Source organism: Panonychus citri, unplaced genomic scaffold, assembly GCF_014898815.1.
Source record: "Panonychus citri isolate SS breed McGregor unplaced genomic scaffold, ASM1489881v1 Contig00092, whole genome shotgun sequence".
Taxonomy (NCBI): domain Eukaryota; kingdom Metazoa; phylum Arthropoda; class Arachnida; order Trombidiformes; family Tetranychidae; genus Panonychus; species Panonychus citri.
In genome coordinates, this window is record NW_026515497.1 from 335144 (window position 1) to 361653 (window position 26510).

General features: G+C 30.3%; 2 protein-coding genes across 2 annotated transcripts in view; both read left to right on the top strand.

The window, feature by feature from the left end:
* Positions 1-18: 18 nt before the first annotated feature.
* Positions 19-5428, top strand: LOC128387647 (monocarboxylate transporter 12-like). The gene is made up of 7 exons (XM_053346881.1): positions 19-274; positions 867-1469; positions 1543-1686; positions 1778-2701; positions 4201-4425; positions 4885-5010; positions 5088-5428. The coding sequence occupies exons 2-7, from the start codon at positions 1022-1024 to the stop codon at positions 5240-5242; spliced, it is 2022 nt and encodes a 673-aa protein (XP_053202856.1). The 5' UTR covers positions 19-274; positions 867-1021; the 3' UTR covers positions 5243-5428.
* Positions 5429-8672: 3244 nt separating this feature from the next.
* Positions 8673-26510, top strand: part of LOC128387555 (phosphatidylinositol 3-kinase 2-like) — a 37685-nt gene continuing 19847 nt past the window's right edge. The window contains 4 exon segments of the mRNA XM_053346757.1: positions 8673-9965; positions 10613-10651; positions 10654-10807; positions 10867-11135. Coding sequence (XP_053202732.1) covers positions 9359-9965; positions 10613-10651; positions 10654-10807; positions 10867-11135 — 1069 coding nt within the window. The 5' untranslated portion in view covers positions 8673-9358.

Consider the following 26510-nt stretch of genomic DNA (forward strand, 5'->3'; position numbering starts at 1 on the left):
TTTTTTTTTCTAATATTTGGTAAACTCTTTGGAAGCAACAACAACATTGTTACTCTTGTTTTCTATTAATTAACTGACCATAATTAACTTTTAATCGATTTTTCTAATTTAAGTGAGTAATTTAATAAAGTGTTAATTATGATTCTACAAAAGTTAAACAGTGAAATGTGATTAATTTGAATATTCCAACGATTTAAATAATAGTAATTTCCAGTCAATTTTGATTATATGTTTTCCTTTTCAAATCTCAACAGTTGATTTCATTTTTCTAAAGGTAAGTTAATCTTATTTAAATTATTCTGATTGTGTCTATGTGATGATGATGATGATTGTTCATGGTGTTCATCTCATGAAGTGTATTATTATTATCTGAGTTGAGAGAGAGAGAGACACTGAGTCTTAATCTATTGTGATGATCACCAATGTGGTTGATCAGCAAGTAAATCCATTGATGTAAAGTGATCACACCTTCAGATTGATTAGAATCATTTCCTCCTCCTCCATAACCCACCTTCCTCATGATCTATCGTTTCGGTTTCTCATGAAAAAGAATATGGAATAAGAGAATAGAACAAAAAAAGATTCTCTTCTCCTAATTTGCAAGAATAAAAACAAGAAGAGATTAAGAAAATTGTTCCATTCAAGATTCTCTTGCTTAGTAAATTACCAGATGATTTTCTCCTTCCATTCAAGTATCTTAAAGAAATTACAATTGTTTCATTACATTAGAATTTAACTTATTCTCTCTTATTAAAAGTTTTCTATTCTTTTTTCTCACTTAGACACAATCACCTTGATCACAATCTATTAATTTAAATGGTAAAGTTAATAATTAATTTCTGTTTGTTTACTTTTATTTGCATAAGTGGATCAACATTGGAACCTGAACATCGCATGGTAATTAAATCACTTGTTGATTAGCAGCAAATTCATTGGGCAATAACGAGGAGAAAAGAAAAGACCATAAAAGCATCAGAGAAGCAATTTAATTAATCACATATTCTAAACTTAAATCAACCGGATGGAAAATCTTAATCCAAAGGAGAGATCATCTTCTCTAATTGATAAACAACAATTACTCTCAACCACAATGGACACTAAATCAACACCTCAACCAACAACAACAACAACGTCTACATCGTCAACGACATCGATCATGAAAGAGATTGACTTTAAGGTGAACAATTTACCAGGAAATGATGTTGATGATTCGGTTAATTCAATTGATTCAGTGGACAATAGTAGTGCTACAAATGAAACCTCAGTTGATTTTAATGAGACCAATGGTCAGCGTGATTCCCTTTGGGGTTGGGTCATTGTTTTTGCTTCTTTCATGTGTAATGTTATCGTTGATGGAATCATTTTCTGCTTCGGTGTTATCATGCTTGAGATTTCAAAAGATTTCAAGCAACCCAAAGGAACCACCGCTTGGATTGGATCACTTCAGGCTGGATTTTACCTTTTCGTTGGTAAGTTAACTCATTGATCACTTTCACGTGCTAATCATTAATCATGTTTCCTCACTTTGATTCCCAATTAAAGGTCCATTGGTTTCTACTTTAGCTAATCATTATGGCTGTCGGATTGTCACAATAATCGGCAGTTTAATTGCCTCTCTTGGTTTTATCATCTCTTACTTTGCAACCAGTGTCACTTGGCTTTGTCTCTCCTATGGTGCCCTTGCAGGTAACGATATATTTGTTTCCCTGGACAACTGACCATCGTTAGTGTTGATTAAAAATATTTAATTTGGTTACTGTTTGTTTTGCTATTACAGGAATTGGTTTAGGATTTATTTATCTTCCAGCAATTGTAATGGTTGGACATTATTTTGAGCGTCGTCGTGCCTTTGCAACCGGAATCGCGGTTTGTGGTTCGGGTGTTGGTGCTTTTCTTATGGCACCAATAATTCAATATCTAAATGAAACATATCATTGGCGAGGTTGTGTACTAATATTGGCCGGGATTGTACTTAACTGCGCTGTTTTTGGATTCCTTTTTCGTCCCTTGCCCAGTGAAGATGAATCATCAACCTCATCGTCAACGGGTGATCGTGGATCGGACGGTTCGAGTAAACCACTTCTTGGACAGTCAAAGGATAGCTGGTTAGCCGAAAGTGATGAAGAAAGTGTCGGTCTAATGGATAGTGTTCATAAGTCGAGTAACTATGAGTCAAATGAGAATTCACGTCGATATAAAAAAGATCGTCGATATACAATTAGTGGTGATTGTCGACCTTCAACCAATAAACAGAGTGAAAAAACCACTTCAAATTCAGTTAATCATTATCGTTACATTCGATCTGCAACTCATTCCAATTCATCGCACCATCGTCACAATTATCAACATCTTCCCTCTTCATCGTCATCTCATTCCTCGCGTCGACCACGAGCTCATTCATTTGGAATTAACTATGTTTTCCAAAATGAAATTCTCTATTCAACCCTTAGCCTTCAAGAATTTAAAGCCAACACCAAACGTCCACTGGCCTCAACCTTTATTCACGATGTATCCTCACCCTCTTCGTCCTCTCAACATCGTCGAAAATCAGTTATCGAAGAGGCCACTTCGTGTGTTCAACTATTGGATTTGTCGCTTCTTCTCAGTCCATCATTTATACTTCTCGGTGTCAGTGGCTTCTTAACATTGTTCGGATTCTTTATCCCCTTCATGTACATCGTTGATCGTGCCATGCATATCGGTAAGAAGACGACAATTAACTAATTGTCACACGTCTCTCTCCCTCTCTCAATCTGATAGAATGCAAAAAATTCACTCAATCAGTTAGCATGTTAGATGAACAGATTCAGGAGTAGATCAATTAAATCACATGCTAATCAACCAAATAAGATGAATCAATTCAAGTGCCTCCGATGCAACAATTAACAATCCAATTGAAAAACCACTCTAACAATCAAAGTTAATCAACTAATAATTTTCACATCATTTCCAACTAATTTACTTTTCCTTTCATCATCTTCAAACCAATTTAATTAAATCCTCAAAATTAGACTGCTCACAATTAACTATTCAGATTTTCCAATACCTTTAGATTGTTGCTCAAAACTCATGTTAATCGTGAACTAAATTAACTTAATTGTTCACAATTAAATGTATCAATCATCGACCTCATCATCAATTTTTTTCTGCCTCCTACTTAATCAAGAGCTTAATTTGATTCAGCAATAATTTGATTTCCCTCTAACAACAACAATCAATTCCAACAATCAAATGAACCTCTTAAAAAGTGTTGTTCTTATGTTAATCATCAATGTAACAATTTACTAATTGTTGTAGACCTTAGATAGGCTCTTTTTTGTTTTCTTCACACCTTCTAATTTCAATTAGTACTTTAATTGCAAAGGTCAATTAGATGCAATTACAATTGATACTTATTTGTTCAATTTAATTGTTTAAGGTTAAAAAAAAGTAATTGACTGCAAAGGTCTTGATGTATACAATCAAATCTGATGATTGGGTAGACAATTAAGTTTAACAATTAACGTTTTCAAGTAGATTTAGTTTTGTTTTTATTTGCTGTATGATTTTTACCCTTTATCTTAATCTCTTGAGCAATTAATAAATTACTATCGATGATAATTGTCACCAAATTGACACTTCATCAGGTTTCAAGATTCTCATCTTAATCTTAATCATTCCCTCTCTCACCTGTGTGTGTTAATTAAGTTATATAATAGTGAGTAGATCCCTGATTTAGCCTTGATTGTTAATCTCTACTATTAAAAAGTTGATGATTAAGCTTGTAATTGTTTGCAATTTAATCAACAATCAATGTAACCAGTTTGTTGAAACTCATTTTTACTCTCATTTTTGTTAATCAACAATCAACAATCATCATTATCTTCATTGTAATAATTAATTTTGTTTTCTTTTTTCGCAAACTTAGATATATTCATAATCAATTTAATCAACACACATTTATAATTATAACACAATAAGCAATCAACAACCACTCAAACAATTAACTAACTAATATACAAAATTTAGTCTTTAATCATTTTAAGTTTACTTTGTAATCATTTTCCCCAATACATTTTAAGATCAAAGTACAAACTTGAACATTTAATTATATTGTTGATTTACAATCACTAATTAAGATTTTTTGTAAATTTCTACCGGTAAAACTTGTGACAAACGACAATTAACTGATTAACAACAATTTACTTTATTTCCCCTTAGGCAATAGTCCTGAAAAAAGTGCTCTACTTTTATCAATCATCGGGATTACCAATACCGTTGGTCGGGTTTTCTGTGGTTGGATCTCCGATTCACCCAAAGTGAGGCCACTAATTATTAACAACGTTGCCCTGGTCATCGGTGGACTGGTCACTACTCTGTCCCCCTTAATTTGTACTACATTTGCTAGTCTAGTTGTTTACTGTTCACTATTTGGTTTCTCAATAGGTAATTATTAATACAACTTATTGATTCACAATCGGGTTAATCTATTGGATTAACCTTGAATTGATTTTCTTTATCCTTTTTTTAGTTAATCATCTTGAAGATATTGATATTTTCCAAATGAATTGATTACCCTTTACAAGTGATTTCATTTCCATGTGATTTGATTATCATCGTTATTAGATTATTAGATTAGTGTGTTGATGATGATGAAGAAATTAAGATAAACTTAATCAACTAATTATCATCTCGTTAAGATTATAATTAATAGAAAGTGAAAACTTAATCTATTATAATACTTTTTAGATAAAAAGTAAAATATTAATAGTAGGAAGACTTGGCTTACAATTTGATTAACGAAAAGAAATTTAATCTTATTATTAAATTAGAGGGATAATTGATCGATATGATTCATTTTTCGATTATTATTACAATTAACCATTTGATTGTTCAATTAATCAGCTTGCTTTGTGGCCTTACGATCGGTAATAACTGTTGAGCTTCTTGGCCTGGAAAGACTGACCAGCGCATTTGGATTATTATTACTTCCTCAGGGAATTGCAACAATTATCGGTGGTCCGATCGCCGGTAAATAGTAACAATTAACTAATTTCTCAACTGATTAATTGATTGTTGTTCTTCGATTTATTTTTTATTTCGATTAGGTTGGTTCTTCGATGTGACCAATTCGTATGATGCTTCCTTTTATCTCGCTGGTTCGGTTATCATGATCTCCGGAATTATGTGTTTTCCACTTGGAATTATCTCAAAATGGGAAAAATCTCGATCACAAACACCAACTATAATTAATCAATGCTAATCATCATTCACAATAATCTTATTTTAATCATTTTCTTTTATAATTCAACTAAATCAACTTTCTTTAAAAGCCTTCATTCATCTGTCAATTCAAAGCTAATCATATAGTTTTTTTTTGTTAATCATCATGTAATTTTAATGAATTTATTGTTATTATTTCCAATATTATGATTAAATCATATATATATAAATTAAACTCTTTTAACCAATTATGATCAGGAAATTAACCTTAATCACCACCGATAGATGTCACTAGAGTTTCCTTGGTACGGATCAACTTTTTGGAAACAATTTAAAGTTATGACGGAGAGAAGAGACATTGGAATCAGAAATTGGCCTGACCACGAATTGAAAAGCTCCATGGAAAATACTAATTTCTTGACCAGTCGATCTATTGGCCTGTCAGGGACTATCTGAAGTTCTGCCGTTGAAAGTGAACAAATCAGAAAATCTTGAGAACTTTTTTATATCGAAATAGTGATTGGACATTATCGATCTTTGGGGAGGGAGATTTTCGAACTGATGGAGAGAACAGAGATGACAATGGATGATGAGCACGAAGATTAAGTCAACTTATTCGGCTTATTTCTGAATATCCACGCGCAAGTATGAAAAGAGAAAGAAAAAGTTACATGGTTAGAGTGAACTAGAGAGATTGAGCTGAGGGAGAAAAAGATGATAACCAAAATAACAAGAGAATCGTAAAAGAAGAGAAAGTATATCGATCGAGCGTAAATTTCTATTTTTAGTTGTAACATTTACTATAGTCGAATGTAGCATTTCCGTTCCATGAATGGACATGAGAATCTCTTGTCTTTTCAATACTCTTCTCATCGTAACTTCCCAAAATCTTTTTCCTCCTTCTCTTCACCACCCACCCTCTTCCTCTTTTTGCTATTCTCTATCAATATTCATCTTTTTTATCATCTTTAAATCGTATTATCATCGTCACTATCTCTCTCCTGAATTCCACCATGAATCTCTTTACGTCTCGTTCTCTTCCCCACAACTTATAATTTAATCAATTCTTTTGTATTCATATTTTTTTCTCTACGATCATTATGTTATCCTCCTCGTTTTCCTGCTCCTTTAGCACTTCCACCCTGCTGGAAATCATTCCCACTCTCAACTATTCAGAGATTTCAATTCGCTCTCTCTCTCTCTCTTTAAAATGTCAGACAAGATATTCAATGACAATGAATTCGAAAAACTTTCTCTCAATGAAATATTCTCTTCTCATTCATGACATTAATCATGGAAACGGATGATGACGAACATGGGAGAATAACCTTTCACTCTATCAGTACTTTTTACTATTCCAATCGACTTGTGTCTGGGATGCAACCTCCATCTTAGAATCTATATCAACTATTTCCGGATATTGAAAAGAAATTTGTTTGATTGGATAATTAAAACCACCGAGAGTCTCTTGACTGGAATATATATTTTATGTTAGCATACAAGGAATCTTGACCAAGGGTGTGAAATATTTCATTCGAAATTCGAACAAAAGAAAAGAAAACTGGACAGATTAAGTTAACTGTGAATTTCTCTATTCTTTACATTATTTTATCGAAAACAATAATAATCAACAAGAGAAAAGGATAAATACAAAAGGACGAATCTTGAAGGAGAAAAAAAGTTCTGATAAGATTAATCATAAAGACGATGAGAAACTAAATAAGTTTGAAAATTGACCATAAGAAATTAAAATGAGTCTCTGGTCATCACCAACTCTTATTGTCTTTTTCCTTATCATCAATGACCATTTCAAATTATTTCCATCATGATGATGAGTAAATTCAATTGAATTTATAAAATGAAGATAAAAAAGAAAAGGAAAAAAAATATTTCCAATCATCAACTATAACTTGTATTCGCCCATGAGATGTGATAGAGATGATGATGATGATGATGATGATGAAGGAGAAAAAAAGTTCTTTTCTTATCATTTATCGTTATTTTCCAGATTGATCATGATTCTTTGTCTTTATATCTCCGAGTGTGTGGGTGGAAGTTTATGCTTTTCTCTAACCATTGGCCTCTCCCTTTCATCCCTCTTCCTCCTTCCACCTCCACCCATCCCTTTATCACTCCATCTCTTCCTTTCCTCTTCATCTTATCATTTTTTTACTCATTCTCATCCTCATCCTCATCTCCATCCTCATCTTTCCATCTCTTCCTCCTCATCCACCATCATCTGAATCTAATTTTTATTATTACAACCAAATAGTAGCAACTTTACAAGTTACACTTTAACTTGAATCTACACACACACACACACACACACACCACCACCGCCACCATGATGTTCAACATAACAGTTAAGCCAAACATGAAAAAACCTCCACCCTCACAAATCCACTTCCCTTTTACCCTTTGATATATTTAATATATAATATAAATATCACTCTTGAGTCTCATCTCAATCTTGACCACTGAAACATCATCACAATTATCATGATAATAAACAAGAAAAAAAAAGTAATAGTAATTTTCTGATAATAGTTATAAATAATAGCCATTGTCCAGTGGGGGAAAGGGAAGAGTCGGAAATGATAATAATATTTGTTGACAATCACCCACCATCTTCATTATCACCCCAATATCTTTGATATTGATAAATAATAATAATAATTTTTGATCCAACTTCCGACTTACTCAGATAATCAATGAATTTTTATCTTTCCTATTATTAAATTATCATCCTTTTGATATGATTACAATGTTAAAGATATCGATCATTGTTGAAAATAATATTCAAATGGAATCAACAAACAAAACTTGACCGGAACTTGGAATCTTATTATTTACCTTAACACCCGCTGATGGACATGGAAAGAGTTGAGATGATCAATAATTATCGGTTAATCATGAATTTGGAAAATGACACAATTGATTAATGTCAATTTTTCCACCTCTTCTTTTCCTCCATCATGATGATATAACTACAATTTCCTCTTACACCCAATGAGAGAATAATGTTTCTGTTCATCTTAATCTAAAATTCAAAGCACAGAATATGAAGAAAAAGAAGAAGAAGAAAAAAAGTTCTGAGAACAAAAATTCATTTAGTTGTTTCATTCTCATCTAATATCTATTGTCTTTATCTGTTCTTGTATTATTATCAATCTCACCGGAACCACTAATAGTTTTAGAATCTAAGAAGGTAATGGTCATCGGAATGATGAATGATGATGAGAAAGATGAAGAGAAATGATAATGATTCTTATTCCGATTTAGATTATGAGTGAGATTCATGGAGAAACAAATGGTGAAAATAAATCGAAAACATTACAACAGAATTTTTATTCTTTTCTTTCCTTCGAATTCAATTCGATCTGGTTCATGCGTCACTTTTATCATTCTCTCTTTCTTTTTCTCTTTCTTCATCTTCCATCATCATCATCATCATCATATCGTTGATTGCGCAGTTGTCTATCAACAAGCTCAATCGTAAGAGGGAAACAAAAACACATAGTTGATCAAAACTCCACCAACAATCAACATTTAACTTGGAAAGTTATTACAACTTAAATCATGAATCGAGTGAACAATTTAATTTCCTACCAGTCGATTGTAATTACAATTAAGCCTTTGTGATTTTCCAATCATCATCATCATAACCATTGAAAACGATAATCTTAATAATCTTTAAAATTTATCGTAATGGTCAATAATTAAAAGTAATTGTGTTAATCATTATCATCATTATCATCACCATCGTTTAATTGTTATGCAAATTTAAACATTAATAGTAAATATATTTTTGCAACAACTTTTTAATTGTTACAACAAATTGTTTGTTTTGAGTGTGAGTGTTTAATTGTGTTAATTGTGTGTGTGTGTGTGTGTATGTGGCTAAATTGATTGTCAAAAATAAATTATTTTATTATCGTACTAAATTGTTACTATACTAAACCCAAGGTAATAAATAATATGTTGATCATTGAATTAAATTATCTTATTAATGGATAATATTGATAATAATAATTGTTAAAAACAGTTAATCATTTTAATTGTCTTCCATTGTAAATTGGTAATAATTATCAATCTAAATATTACCTTTACGATTGGCCGATTGCCTGTCGATGTTGACCAGGTCAAACCTTGCGAAATGTCATCGCAAACTATCAAATCATCAACTAATAATCAACAGAACAATTTTACCAATCATCAACTATCAGCATCTTTCATCAACAATTCATCACAATCAAAAGAAAATCAAAACAATAATCAAATTGATCATCTATTTCATCATCCATTTCAACAATCTCGGTGGCAAAATAATCAACAACACCAACACCAGAGTCTATGGAAATCACCATTACCAAATCCACCCCAACACAAGACAATTCACCGGCGTGAACATTATCCCCATTGGAACAATAAACAAAATCAAAATTCACAATCAATTGAAACAATTTCAATATTATCCCTGATTAAGGATCAATACAATTCTGGTGTCACTCTTTCCACTCGTTTCCACCATCAACTTGTAACCAAATTACTTTCACCCACCTTGAGAAAACCAATGAATTTCTTATTAACTATTCTAATTCTTAACCTTCTACACCGAGTCCCCTGTACCCTGGCCATTAACCCGCCGGGTACTCAAGGAAATAACAATAATCTTATCAAAAATCTCTACGATTATAACTCTATCAACAAGAACGTCGATAATGTTTACAATAAAGAAGTTACTTTATCTTCTAGTTCCTTAGGTAAGTTCATTTTTTATATTCGAAAATTTCTCCCTCCCTCAACATGTGATTCTTCATCTTTCCACCCACCCCACTCTCGATATCATTCATGAAATCATTGATTCCATAGGCCGATTAGAACAAAAATTCAGGCTAATCTTGAAATCGATTCGATGAAAGATCCAAAATCCTTATACAATTAATGCAATGAAAACGTGACAATATTTAAGCCTAGAAATTATTTCATTAATAGTTAATTGTTTTCTCTAAATTGTTGACAATTAAAAAAATGAAAATCAATCATTGTTCATGATGATATGAACCTTTTCCCTTTAACCTTTAAACAATGAAATCTGAGTAAATGGAGGAAAACAAAGAGGTAAAATCTCATGATAGGAAAAAAGTTTCAATGGAAAAATGAAACTTGTTGAAATTCAGTTGAATACAATTAACATTGAATGTTGATCAATGGTTCATGATGATGATGATGGTGATTGAGTTTCATGATATATACCCTTGAGTTGAAAGATGAATATTTTTGATATCAGAATAAAAAGATTTTTAAATTTCAAAATCGATAATTTTGTTTTTTCTTCTTCCATCTTTTAAACTCCATTGAACATCCTCATCTTACCAAATCCTGTTTACCTTTTATTTCCTATCAACAGGTAATCTTGATAATCTAGAAGATGATTTTTCTTCATCTTCCTAACCGATTCTCGGCCGGATTTATTATCTCCATCATCATCTAAATTACCGGTAACTTCATCAACACTTTTATCACATTCAAAATCATATTTACCATCAGAGAAAAAACTTGCATCATCAACATCATCATCATCATTATCATCACAATTATCACCATTATCCTTGTCATCTTTGTCTTCATCCCTTTAACACAACCATCAGCAACAGAAGCAACATCATCACCAGTGTCCCCTGGTTCCTATTACTCATTTATATCATCACATCATCCAACCCAATTATCTCATTATTTGCAAATCAACAAACCAAAACAATCATCATCATCATCATCATCTTCATCATCCTTATACACAACAACACCACAACCATCAACATACAATAATAATGATGCTAATGAAATGAACATTAAAACACCCAAAGATTTTGAGAGTTTATTTCATCGGATCGCCCGAAGGTCAAGTCGACCCTACGATGTACCACAAATTGGTGAGTGTCCACAAAAACAATTAACCAAATTTACTAAATCATATTTAAACCTATTGAAAGTTTCAAAGTTTCAAATCGTAATCAAATCAACGTTCAATCAATTGAACAAAAAAATCAGACTAATATCATGATGAACAATTGATAATATGTAATATTAATCCACAGGGAAGATGAAGCTTTTTTGATTAAATTGTTTCTTTCACAATCTAATCCAATCTGAAAATGTAACTAAATCTAATCATGATTAACATTAACCTGAACCAATTTGTAATCAATTCGCATTGATATTAGAAGCATTGAAATGTGAAAACTTTGATATGATGGTAAACATTAAATTAGATCAGAACTTTTTTTTCTCTCTCATAATATTATTACAACTATTGCCAAAGTAAATAAGTTCATTGAACTAAATTCGAGACAATAATGATTATATAATAATAACACGAAGTGAGAGAGAGAGATAACTATTAGATAATATGTAAATACATTATGATAATACAACAACAACAGCAATGAATACCCACCATAAAGATACAATGAAGATAGTGAGCTAAAGATTGAGATATAAGGAAAGTCTATGGGAGATGATGATACAAATAACAATCAGAATCGGATGATGGGAATGATGATAAGAGTAATCGTTGTCTTGATTGAAAGTGAAATGAAAGAGGGAGTTAGAGAGAGAGAGAGAGAGAGAGAGAGACGGAGAGAGAGAGAGAGAGAGAGAGGATAAATATAGCTCTTTTCTCAGATTCTAATATCATCATGAAGACTTTTGAAGATGATGAAGAAGAAGCAATTTTTTAATGGATGGAACCATTTCTGTAGTGAATATGTGTCTCTCTCTCTCTGTCTAAGTTTCTATGTGTATGTGAATCTGAATCAGAACTGAACAATACCCAAAGATAAGCTTCATGAAGATGATGTAAGAGAGGAAAATGTGTATATATATTAGGGAGAGAAGGGAGTAGGTTAGCAAGATTATTTTATCTTCTTCTTCCTTCTTTCAGAGCTTTTAACAGTTATTTTTTTTCTGCTGTCACATCAAGGGAGAAATGAACTTTTCCCCATGAATTCCGGTTGTTATTGTTTTCCCTGCTCATTGTCAACGTCATGTTAAGACGCTTTACAGAATCACGAAACATTATCAATACTCAAATACACTCATGAAAATCCAGCCTGATTAAATTAACGTGCTTCTATTAATAATACTGATCAGTATTCATTATATATTGATAATATAATTTCACGTCACTTCCTTTATAACACATGAAGAGGAAAATGTTGATTCAGAAGAAAAAAAATCCTCATGAATTTTCAAAGTTCTGGAAAAAAAAACTTAAAAACCAAAAACTTTTAGAACTTATCTTCACCTTCCCTGTCTATCTATCTAATATCTCAATTCTGGTTGAATGAATTTTATCCTTCTCTTAATTGACCTTAATTGATGATCACAATTAACTGAGAAATTGAATTTTTATAGTTACCAAGTTTATCTAAGTGATTATCTTGGTGTTTATTTTTAGAAATTTGTTATTTCAAGATGATTCAGTTGATGTTATCTACAACCTCAGGGTATTTACATTGACTTTCTGTATGTTCATTTAGCTTTTTATTTTCCTACTTCTTAGTAGTGGACATTTGATATTCACTGGTCAATATGATACAATTTCTTGTTCCTCATCTTTAGCTTTTGCCTTCATGATGAGGTCAGCATTGTTTACATTGTATATAAAACTAAACCACTGACCTTTATGTCCAGTGGTTTAAAAAAAAAAGTTTCATCTATCCTTTTATATTATTGTCATGTAATAGTGATATTATTACATCAAGTATGAAATTCATGATGATGATGAACATGATGATTAGAGGACAATAATTTTCATGTTACTTCAATACTTTACTTTAGGAACTTTTTATTCACTCTAATCATCATCATCTTCAGGCTTTTTATCCCTGTTTCCACTTCAATACAAAGTTGAACAAATTTCCGGAATCTGAGATACTATTCCTGAATCTACCGGAAGATATCAATTCCGGTGGCATACATATATAAATACCCTGTATGTCCACCATGTTTGATGAAAAGTTTGATATCCAATGTCTCATGACAAGAGAGAGAGAGAGAGAGAGAGAGAGAGAGAGAGAGAGAGAGAAGAGGAAGATAGTAAAGAGCTTGAAATTTTCATGAGACATTGAATTAGATTGATCAGAGAATCATAATCTCAATTAAATTGCGAACTCAGTGTTTGATCAACTTTTCCACGATTCTGCAATTTAAATATAACAATGAATACGAAAGTGAACTGGAAATAGAATTGCTGAAGAAAAAAGTTCATTGAATATTCAATCAAATGAAATTGTATTTATAATCAAATGAATTTCCAACAATCAAATGATGTGACGATCTGATGTTGATTCTCTCTCTCTCTCTCTCTCACCTATTTTAGAAAACAATCCCTCTGAAAACATTTCCTTTGGATTTCATGGTAAATCTGAATAACAGAATTGAAGAAGAAAAAAATTTGTTTCAATTTCTTATTCGTTGTTTTGAATTTTCTTTTCTTTTTTTCTCTTCTCGTTGTCAATTAGAACATTGCAAGTGGACAAAGGTCAAGCTTCTGCTTCTATTCTTTTCCAATAATAAGATAATCATCTGATGATGAAGGAGATAAAATCACTAAGATGTCACAATGAAAGTTATTCAACTTCGAAATAACAATGTGAATACTCAGGCATCCACAGAATTGTCATGCTATTCTGATTCCAAGATTAGATTATGTTGTCTCTCTCTCTTTTTATCCCCTTTTTCTCAAGTCAAAAAGGGAAGATGTTTACTCCTCATCATGGTAGAAGTTTTTTCCCCTTCCTTCATATGAAGATCAAAGTTGAAATTGTTGATATCATGGAATGAGAAATAATGATTTCAGAACTTTTGAAAAGTTTTCGATTTCAAAACAGATGCCACTCAAAATTCTGACACAAAGGCCTTTAATTACATGAAAGAATTGAGGATCGATTGCTATCACCATGATGATGATTTTTTCCAATATCAGAATATAAGAATATGTGATAATATCAGTTGCCCTCGAATTTTTCTGAGAAAAAACTTGCAAATTTAATCGAATCCAAATGGAAACAAATTATTACATTCATCAGAATTTCTCATCAACATTTATTCCCAGAAATTTACCTGGAAAACAATAATTTCAGTAGAACCAATTCTGAGAGATCGCAAGTTCAAGTGGAATATGAAGAGGGAGAATCTATCGAGAGGTACATCATTTATCTCTCTCTCTCTCTCTCTCTCTCTGAAACTCGACTCGAAAAACTCTTGTCGAAATAAATTGCCATTAGAAAGACAGAATAACAATATCATGGTGATTTCCATTCATTTTCTTCAAAATAATAGAAACAGAGAGAAGAAAGTTATTCACTGAGACTCATGATAAATTCATATTCTTTCATTTTCTCGATTATCTTTATTTTCTTTATATGGATGTGCATCACTCCCAATGAACTTTACCTCTATCTCTTGCCAAGAATATAACTAATATACATTGAAAATCCTGTAGAATTTCAACTAAACTTATGTATCGCGTCCCTGAACTTTCAGGAAAATGCATTTTCTTTTCTTCTAAGAAAAAAGTTTCCGCTTTCGGGTTCAATTATTCATCAGTAGACAATCACGAGCATATCGATAATGAAAGCCTCAAGATGTTCATGATAATTTAGAGTCATTATTAACATTGAAATTGGAATAGCATATGAAACACTTTCATGGGACTACCATTGAATACTTTGAAAAGCTCATTGTTATATCCATGTATTTATAGTGATCAGTACCCCACCCAAATACAAGATGCTCGTGTAAGCTTAAGAGTTCAAGGTTAGTAAATTCAGTAAAATTCATTATGTAATCATGATGAAATATCATTATTGGAATTGGATAATTCATTGAAAGATGAAGGGAAAAAAATCCAAGATAGAACAAAAAAGAAAACGAAATGAATAAAACTCATCCAGAGATAATATTTGCTCATCTCTCTCTCTTTCTCTATCTGTTCAGGTATTATCATGAACAACCATGAATTCACATCAGAAAATATATGTATATGCATAAGTAAATAACTCATGGGACTTGGATAGTTGAATAATCATATAAATATAACATGATGATGACGATAATCATAATTATCATCAATATTTAATCTACATGATAATTCAGTTGAAATTATCGTCATGAATTGAGAATCAATGATTTTCTTTTTAATTTAAGCTTCATTTACATTGTATTCATTTAAAGATTTGGTATTTTTTTATCAAATTTCATTGAAACGGAAGCAGATGAATAAATTTTCATCATGGTAAATTTTATTTATCACATTGATAAAAGATAATGGAATTTATTGAAATTTTGAAAATAATTTAATCATCATCATGATAATCAGCAGATTAATCTGATCGATTCATTTCAAATTTATTCTGATCAATTCAAGTCTACTGATTAATAGAAAATAATATTTTTTTTATTTAGATCGACTCAATTTCCAAACATATTGGATATCAATTGACCTTTTACCCTGAATTATCATGAAACAGAACTTTTTTTTTGCTATTCTTTTGTCTGGACTTTTCTATTATTTAATTTATCAATTCAAATTCCCTGGGAATTGAACAATAATTGTGAACGAAACAAAAAGTATCTCCAAGTTTTTACTTTATCCATTTTTACTCTGTATTCCATTATCATGCTTAATCTGAATTCTTGATTGAAAAATTCATGATATGAACTTTTCTTTGGTGAAAAAATTGTTTCTCTTCATGTTTGGCAGTTTGATAATCGGTAAACTTTGAATTACAAGTTGCAGTTGAAAAGATTAACTTAATCTGCTCATTACTGAATTGATATCAAATGACAATATAATGAATTAAATATATAAAATATTTCCCATGAAAACTGAGGGATTATCATGAAAAAGACAAAATTTCCCAATGAATATTTAGATTAACATAAAGAATCACCAGTTGACCAAGTCTTTCCATCCATTACCATGGGAGTTTCATCATGTACGTCCGATAATTATCATTAAAAGTTAATTCCAACAATTAGAGACAATCAAATTAACCATTTTGATTGTAAACCTCATCATTTCAAATGAATTAACTTTTATCAATGAATGTTAAACATATTTACACACTCAGAATGATAATCATACCAATTGTATTTCCAATCCATAATATATGAATACCCACCCACAGGATTAATTCAATATATTATGTATTCATTTAACAATCATCATGATTAATATATAGACATCATGTTGATCATGAATATTAATTGTTTAAAAAGGTTTTAAGTCAATGAAAACATTAATTAACTTAATAACTTGACGACAAGATGAAAATAATATGATCAGTTGTTGTTGTTGTTGTTTAATAAAGTCCAAGGTGACCATTGGTCAGATTAATTATTCACAATTAAATTATCCATATAAAGTTTAATCTTTATTTGTGTTTGTTATAATAACGATTAGTGGATTAATTTTTAATCAGTTAATTTGATTTTTTCTTCCACTTTCCAACCAAATGATTAACTAATTGATTTACCTTTAAAAAGGTTCACCATCTAATTCAGAATTAGCTTGACAGTTATAACTAAAATGTTATCATATAAATGGTAATGATTATCATTTGTTTCTAGTTAATTCATGGTGATTATTCATTGATCATAAACTAATTGCAATTAACTAACTTATTTGAAGGTAAATTAACTAGAAAAAAAAGTGATCAGAGATGAAGTTGATTCCCTTGATGTCACCATTCAATTGATAACTTGTCCATGTCAATTTAGATTTCTGATATTTCCTCATCTTCTTCCCTCTGGTAAGGTACCTTATTCATGGTGAATTCATGGTAAATTCTGAATTAAGTATCTGAAATATGAATTTGTTATATGTTTACATGATCGATTTAACCATCAATTGGGTTAGTCTCTGATCAGTTTGATCCATTAGAATATGAAAATATTTTCATCCCATCAAAGTCAAGGAAACAAAACATAATCAATATTAATTCGTGTACTTGTTGATAAAATGACCAATTGTTGACCATGTTTCTGATGATAGTAACTTCTTATGTCTAAACTGTTCATCATTGTACTCTGATCAATTCAACTAATCACCTAATTTTTGTCATCAACTTTCACTATCAAGGTGATGAGTTTAATCACTGATACTGAAAACCTTCATGACCAGATGATATTCATTGTTTACCATTGTGATTAACTTGATGATCAACTAATAGTCTACGGATTAACCAACTTACAACTAATAAACATTATCAAGCAATCACATGGTTATCATATATGATAATAAGCTACAGAATTTACTTATTGAATATTGACCGTTCTTGTCATAAATGAACCAACGATAACAAGAGATATCAGATAATTCTGATAAGTTTCAGAATTGCCAATTACGAAAGTTGTAAGAGATTGAAATAATGATGGAATAAAATTGTTCCATCAATAAAAAAAATCTATTCCTTCTTACCTGGGAACAGGTAAGACACTAACAAGAGGTTGTCTTGGTGATCGATTATTAGTGTCAACGATAAGATGAAGTGTTTATTTGTTTCTTTTTGTCCGGAAGGTGAAAAAAAACTGTATAACAGAACTTTGAATAGAAATGATTATTTTCCCATGAATTTGAAATGAATAGAAAATGAATAACTGGAGAAATCTAAAGTTCTATGGTTGTAGAATTGGAATGATGAGAAAGTATATGTAATCAGCTGAAGGAGAATAGGAAAGTCAATCGATGAAAACAGCATGAGAGATGAGGAAAGAATCAGAAAACCAGAGGCGAATCTGAAAAAAAATCATCGCCATCTTTTTCTCAATGAAAATTTCATGGGTAAAAATGAAAATAATACTTATGAACCAAAGTGAATTAAACTGAATCCATGTTGATCATTATTTATCTTTGGTTATATTTTCATTGAGAAAGATAATCCTTCATGATCTTTGGGCTATTATTTTTCATCATCTTTTCATATTCCCAATCAGAATTATCATCATCATCATTTACCTCCCTGTCTACTTCCTGATCTTTAAATCAACTTATTTATCAATCTGATCTCATATCAAGTGGTCAAGACTGTTCAAATTCACTCCTACGACCAATTCCTATTTCCCTGCACCTTCATGTTCAGTTTTTGGTAAAAAAAACAATAGGAAAAAAACACCAACCATGTTGATATCATATCATGTTAGTTAATCTCATCTCTCCAAGCAAATCCATCCCAAGTCTCAAGGATAAAAGTAGGAACCACCTTGTTGAGTCTTCCTCAAGTTCATATACCACATGATAACCATGATGATAAATCATTTCATCATCAGTAATAACCATTATTCTTGTGACAATAGATATGATTTTGTATAAACAATGAGTTTGCTTTGGTTTTTTTTTGTTCATACTCAAAGAAAATACTAACCAAACTGACCCTCCATAATAATCCAAGTGGTCATCTCATAGATTATATTATTATTATTATTTTGTCGATCATCAGTCTTTTTATTATCATGTAACTAAGTGAGAGTATTAAATGGGAAACAGCCTGAGGGTTAAAAATTACCATGAAATTGGCGAAAACAGACTAAGATGATGTTGATTCTGATGATAAAATGAATGAAATATAAACAATACACTGAGAAAATCATCATCATCAAATTAGAGAGAGAGAGAGAGAGAGAGAGAGAGAGAGAGAGAGAGAGGAAAGTTCAGCACAAATTTTCAGCTCTGAAAGTTCATGAAAGGTTGATAAAAAGAGAAGAAGAAAGAAAATGAGATGATGAAAATGCTGTTCCAAGGTGATGATAACAATATTGACTTTTATTTATCAGATCATTTGAATATTTATTCATCACCCTGACAATTTCCATGAGATAAGCATCTTCTTCATCTTCATCTTCATCTTAATTCTCACTCCTTTCTTTTTTCATCTGCAAAAGTCATCATTTTAATCTTGATCCTCGTTAAATGATAAACTTTATTCATATTATAATTTTCTAACTCGTTGTCACTTTAAAAACAAACAAAAAGCCCCCAGGGTATTCACTGAATTGACAGTCAACACACAAAAAGTAAGCAAATGAGAGAGGATAACATTTAACTCAGATATGTACAATTCAATTTGCTATCTTACCAAATATTATCATATATAAAACTAAAGCTCATCCAGAGGATCAACTCACCTTTTTTTCACCTTGTTTTTTATAATATATATCATAAATGATGATATCTAATCAGAAATGCTGAGCTAAATTCATAATACAAATAAAATATACATAATATATGCATGACCTTTAACAATCTGATTGTTGACATGAGCCAATTGTTTACAATTGTCATTAAAATAATAAATTAAACTGATTGAGTTGGCACAAATTGAGTTGCAGAGGAAAATGAAAACTTCTGAACCAATTCATCCTCTTGCCTGAAAAATAATAACAAAATCTGATTGACCCTGAAATCAACAGATCCTAATGATGATAAAACTATGTGGACAAAATGAATTGACATGGAAAATATTGATTATCATCAAATAAATCAGTTGACTCAAGAAATTCAACCTTCTTCTTCAAATGACAATTGACATTTTTACTTGTGTCTTAAAATATTCATCGAACTGAGCATCAAGAACTTGAATATATATTATGGAACAAGAGAGATATTCAATCTTTTAGATATTCGGTATATGAGAAATATAATCAGAATTCAATTGGGAACTTGAAATTTTTCTCATTACCTTATTTCCATATTGAAGTGAATCCATAAAGAGATGGAATAGTTTTTTCATCCTCTCCTCTCTTTATGATACAATTAATTTTACTCTCAAGTAAACTTAATCATTGACACGAAATTCAATCAACAATTATCGGGAATTTGGTTAATTTGTTACAATTTACTTGACAAATTAATTTGCAACATCTCATCACTGATGAAATATAATATTTACAGAATTGAATCTCCCTTAGGCGATTGATTTTATTAGTTTGATATTATTGGTGAAACTATTTCAAACTATCATGTAACTGAATCAATTGGAACTACTTTTTTTCTAGGTTATCAGATTATTATCATTGTCACCCTGTCAATTAGTAGTAACTTAATCAACTTTGATACATCAAGTGTGTCCAGATGATCAAGTTTCAAATTGAAGGAGGAGGAAATGATTGTCCACTGTCAAAGTATCATAATGTCCACTCGTGATTATGATTGACATTTCAAAAAATTTATCCTTCCTGATCCTCTTATATGAGACAATTTAATTCTTAATCATATTCCGATAATACTAATGAATCAATTTCTATTATTAGCAAATTAATTTCCAAACTAGAACACAAAAAAGTTCGAATATTATTATTTTGAATCTATTTCGAATTTTCTCTCTCTCTCTCTCTTTTGCTTTTTTTCTTTTCATCATGAAACTGAAATTTCAAAGAAAATTCTGATCACGTTAGTCAAGATAGACTTTTCCATTTCCATATAATATTATTATCAAGTTTATCGAGTGTTTCAAAAAAGTTTAACATTATTACTTCACCAGAATTTCATTAAACTCATTTTCTCACTCGGAACCCTGTATGTGTAATCTTTTCATGATAATCAAGTTGAATTTGTATTTACTTTCAGGTTAACCATTCATGAAAAAGATTCATATATATTAACTATTACTTAGATCATCAGAAAACAAAAACTTTTCGTCCACTCGAAAAAACAATTGACAAAACGATGACCAGAGAGAAAGTTGAGTTCAAATGTCCAGTTTGCTTTGAAAATTCAGACCAATTCACATGAATTGAATTTCACTCAAAGTTCAGGTGATAATATTCACAGAGTTTCATGAGGAATTATTAATAAAACTACTGCCTGACTTTACTGGTGAAAACAAACAAAAAACTTTAAAGATTTTTCATCAGCTGATTCCGATTCTTATAATAATATTTCATGAGTAACTATCATGATCTAGCTCGAGGCGATAATAGTATATAATATTTATATGATTGGAGAACTTGGAAATTTGTTTCTTTTCCACTTTTCTAAAATTTTGTTTGCCATTTTTACCGATTTCATTCAAATTGATCTGATAATTTGTCTCTCTCATACTCTTCCCATGGATCTGGACAATTTCATGATGGAAATTTGATTCAATCCGTTTAAAAATGAGATTCAATTGATTGAAAGCGGATAAAAGTAACAGATAAAATTCTGTCATGTATAAGAAAATAATTCTCATATATTATCTGATATAATAGAAAGTGATTCCAATCCATTCAGATAATAAATGATATCTGAGAGATGAATTTTCATCCACCATGATTCAATCAGTTTCATACAATCTACCGGTGGATTTTTACCTTGATCAATAGATGAAACTTTATCTCAATTGTTTTCCTGGTTAAGTTAAATGTTTCATGTTCCTGATCATGATCAGCTAATTAAATCAACTTTATTTATATACATGGAATCATGTTTACCCTGATGATTGATTAGTTTATTATCTGTTTCAATTTTGAGTTCAGATTCTTGTGGTGTGGTTGGCAAAAGTTCAGGGAAAATGAATCGACCGATTTTGTTTTTTTTCCTCATCTCAATTAATTTGATTTACTTTCCATCATGATTATCTTTAAATGATTTCAACACTTTGATTTCATTTAATTGTTGTTCAATCATCACCCAAATTTATTCATTGTTTTCATGACAATTAATCTGACAAACTTGATTAGCTTTTCCCTTATAGTTTCTGCTCTCGTTGTTGGTTAATTGTTGACTTTGTGAGTTAATTTCATCACATTGATTGTACTTGTATCAATGGTTGGACAATCAGTTGATTTAAATGACGTAAAGATAATCACAATCAACTGAAATCAGCTGATGAAAAGTTGTAATTCAATCACAATCTAAATGATTTTACTGATCAATTGGAAAATAAAAGTTAATCATAAAATAATCAATTGATAAAAGTTTAACGATTAAGTTAAATAAACTAATTTAACACCAATGGATTAAGATGATGATCAAAACTGTTTTTTTTACATCAGATTAAAGTTAATCCCTCATGAGAAGTAAACATTTTCATCCAACTAAACTTAATCAATCAGACTGAATTTAATTGTTTACCTTTTCCCTTTCATTTTGATACCTTGATCATCATGATGATTAAATGATTATGATAATAATGATTAGGGAAAAAAACAAAACTGAATAATAACAGAACTGAAAAATGAATCATGAATATTTGTTGATTCATTTTCCATGAAATTTCATGGATATAAAATGAATTAGAAATTCTCTCTCTCTCTCTCACCGATCCAAATGGAATTAAGTAAATATTATCAATCGAAATGTTCCAAGGTAAATATCAGGGTATCATGAGGTTCCTTTCTCACCCCACTCCACCCTCATATTGAGAGTTCGAGAAAGAAGAATAAAGTTTCCATTCCAAGAAAATGGTAAGAATTAATTTCCGTTGATAATATTCAGGGAGCACTTATGTAATGAAAAACATGATGATTATCAAGAAATGATTGTGAATATCAGATAACCTTCAAAGGAACGATAATATTTATCTCAATGTCCATAGAAAATGATTAACAAACTGACCAATAAAACTCAATCCTTAAGGTAAATAATTCAATATACTAAACATTACGATTAACTGAATTTGAGAATTTTTTTTCATGATCAACTGATTAACTATAATCTTATAATAATAGCCATTGATTAATCATGATAATATAAGATATGATTGATGAATAGTTAATATAAGAGTTAGTTTACTTTCTTGTGGTCAGTTTAAACCATATATCTTGTGTCATAATTGGTCAATCATCAAATTTGAACCACTCCCCGATTGAGTTGATACCACTGACCCTTACCTTAGATTCATGTATTTGTTTAATACAAAATAAACTTAACCGGCCAATATATTGGACTTGTGGTCAGTCTCAATTTGTGATTGGTCATCTTGTCTATTAATAAAAGTCAAGCAAATGTTTATCATAATCATGACTCGATTAATTATCATCAATTATAATCTAAAAATAGCATTTTGACCATTCAGTTTTCAGATTTTATCTCAAAATCTCATCTTGATTGTTAATTGCTTTCATCATCATTATCATTGTTATCATGATTATCATCTAATTGCTAGACTTATAATAATAATGATAATCATCAAATTAATGGTAATTAATAATATTAATAACATGATCAAGTTTTTGTAATTTAATCAATGACTTTGCCATTGTAATTATAATCATCTTGATAATTGAGCTCGTTTGATTAACCCAAATCATTTGTGATCAGAGATAATTTAATTGTTAGATGAGATGTAATATAACTAAATTAAAGATGTAAATTAAAACATGTAACAATTAATCTCATCAAGAGTTAACAACTTTTTTTCTCGGTACCAATTATTAACTCAATGATTAAGTTGTTGATTGTTGATCTTAATTGTTGAAAAAGGTTCAACTGTTAAACAATATCGATTAATTTTATGTGTAATCTTAATCAATTTAGTTACTTAACTATGATTAGTTTTGATGGTTAACTTGAATTAATATCTTTCCATTCATAATGAGACAATAAATCAACTAATTGTTTCATTTTCTGTCCAAAGTTAATCAGTCACTATGATTTGTCCTTTAAATTAATTCACCAATAAATTAAATCAACATGTATCAACATGATGATAATAATGATAATCATCATCATCATCATCATCATCATAAAGATAATCATATTCAAAGTTATATATTAATACTTACTGACCACTGTTTATATTGGTCAATCGATACAAAAATTTGGAGGACAAACTTAATACTTACAAGGAAGTGAATACATTTTTTTTGTTGGTTGTTTATTACTGACCAACAAGAGTGATATTAATATTGAATGACCACTCAAAACAATGGATGACCATCAGATAGCCAATAGCACATCAATCATCTGATTACAATACAGTGAAAACATTATGATTAACCAAATAATAGTTAAATTGTATCACAAAGTAAAAAGTTATCTAATCATTTGTATCTTTATCATCAGCTGAATTTAGATTAATCTAAATCCAGTTAATGTTTTTATATTAATCTTTCAATCTTGATAATTAGATGAAAAGTTTCCACAATCAACTTGATTAATTAACTAAAAGGAACCACCAGCAAATTGATTGTAATAATTGTTTACTTTTCATATTGATTAACATGGTAAATAAATTGTTTCCTCAACAGGTAAACAAAAACAATCAATTTATTTAATCCGGATAATCAATTAACCAAATTAAATTGAATCTCATTTTAATTTTACAATCAAATTTCACTCTGAAAATGATCAATTCACTTGGATCTACTTAATCATCAGAATAATAATTATGATAATATTTAAATTATACTCGTATTTTGATTGTGTTCAATGTCACATGACAATCAAGGGAATCAGATGAAAAAAACAAACAACAACATCAACAAGAATCAAGTTAATTGTTATGATTAGAAGAATGATTTGAATCACCATGATTTTCATGGAGAATGGTGAATAATATCAATTCCCACCGTGGACATTTTTTTCCACTTTTATCTCTGGTTAACTGGACAAACATTCACTTAACAATTAGCTTACCTTTTGTGTAACATTGTTGATTTGTGGATATGCAAATCAATTAGTTTAATTAGACTGAATTGGTTAGTAAATTAATTTGATTGTGATTCAGTTGTTGTCTCATCATTTCACATTTTCCCACTGCTTCAGGGTAAAACTTTACCCAAGTTCATTAAATCGTAGACAGTCATGATTACAATTACTTAAATTAATCCAATTCTTCATCAAGTTTATCACCAAAAGAAAAGATTCTTATTCTTTTGCTTTTACTTTACGGATTAAAGAAAATTATATTTCTCACTCTGTCTCCATCTTTTTCCGGTTCCATATTATTGTACTTTGATTAGTACTTCCGTTGATAAGAGTAAACCTTTCAACCAATATAACGGTTACAATTAATCATCTAATCATCAAGTTAATGGTAAAGTTTAGTGATTAACTTCCTATCTCAGAAAAAGTAAAACTTTAGCTTTGAGTGTGAAAAGTTTTCCCCCCTTACTCCCATGAACTTACGTATAATTTAATTGGATGATTAACTCTCCGAGATTATGATTAAGTTGATTAAGATGATGAGCAAGTCAACATGAAAGCTAATTGACATGAAATAGATTACATTTGATTCCAATGGTTCAAACCTTGTAATCATCTCATTGTTTTGACAGGTTAACCTTTAATTGATCACCAATGATTATCAAATTGTCTTTGATTATCAGGTAAATATCACCGTTCTAAAGGTTTACAATCAGCTGATTCTAAATCAAGTTGAATGCTTATTATCTGATAATCAGTAAATCGTTTTCGAGGTTAATTAAAAAGACTGAATGAATTGATTTCGCTCGTGTTTCGAAATCAATACGATTGAGCAGTTTCAATTTTCATTCTAAATTGAATCTAAAATCAGTGAGTAATTTTCCTCTCATCTATTTAATAGATTAGTTCATCTACTATTTACATGCAACTGAATACATTGATTCTGGTTGAAAGAACTTTTTTTTACCAATCCTTCATGATATTGGTTTGGGAAATTCAGTATGATCATGATGAGGTTGATTAATAATTCTGGAGGGAAAACTATTGACTATGGAGATTAATAACCAATCGATAGTAAATATTAAATGATGGTCAAGAAAAGTGGTCATTTACTAGTGACCACAAGCTCTGAGAATTTTGTAACATTACAAGTGATTAATCATATTCATGGTAAAGAAGAAAAGAAACTGAAAGAGAGAGAGAGAGAGAGAGAGAGATAAGCTTAGAACTTTTTTATTCTTTATTTTCTTCAATTCTAATGATATGAATAATCCATGGTAGAGATAGTAATTGCTCTTCAATTTAGATCTTTTTCTCCATGAAAATTACATGAAGAAATAGACTTATACTTGTTAACCTTTACTACCTTTTGAGAAGGTGATTCTAGTGGCGAGGATAAAGTTCATTCATTGGTTGGAAGAAGAGGAAGAAAAAAAATCGAAACATTGAATCGAAAGTTGTGATGATAAAGTAAAAGGAAAAGATGATAAAGTAAACCTATGGTGCGATGTCAAGTGAAAAGATGAGGATGAGGATGAGGATGAGGATGAGGATGAGGATGAGGATGAGGATGATTGCAGAGAATTGAGTTAGAGTGAAAGGTGAGAAAATTTTTCCACAGGTAAGGAAAGAATCAGCAATGATAATAATGAAATTGGTGAGGAAAGAAAAAGTT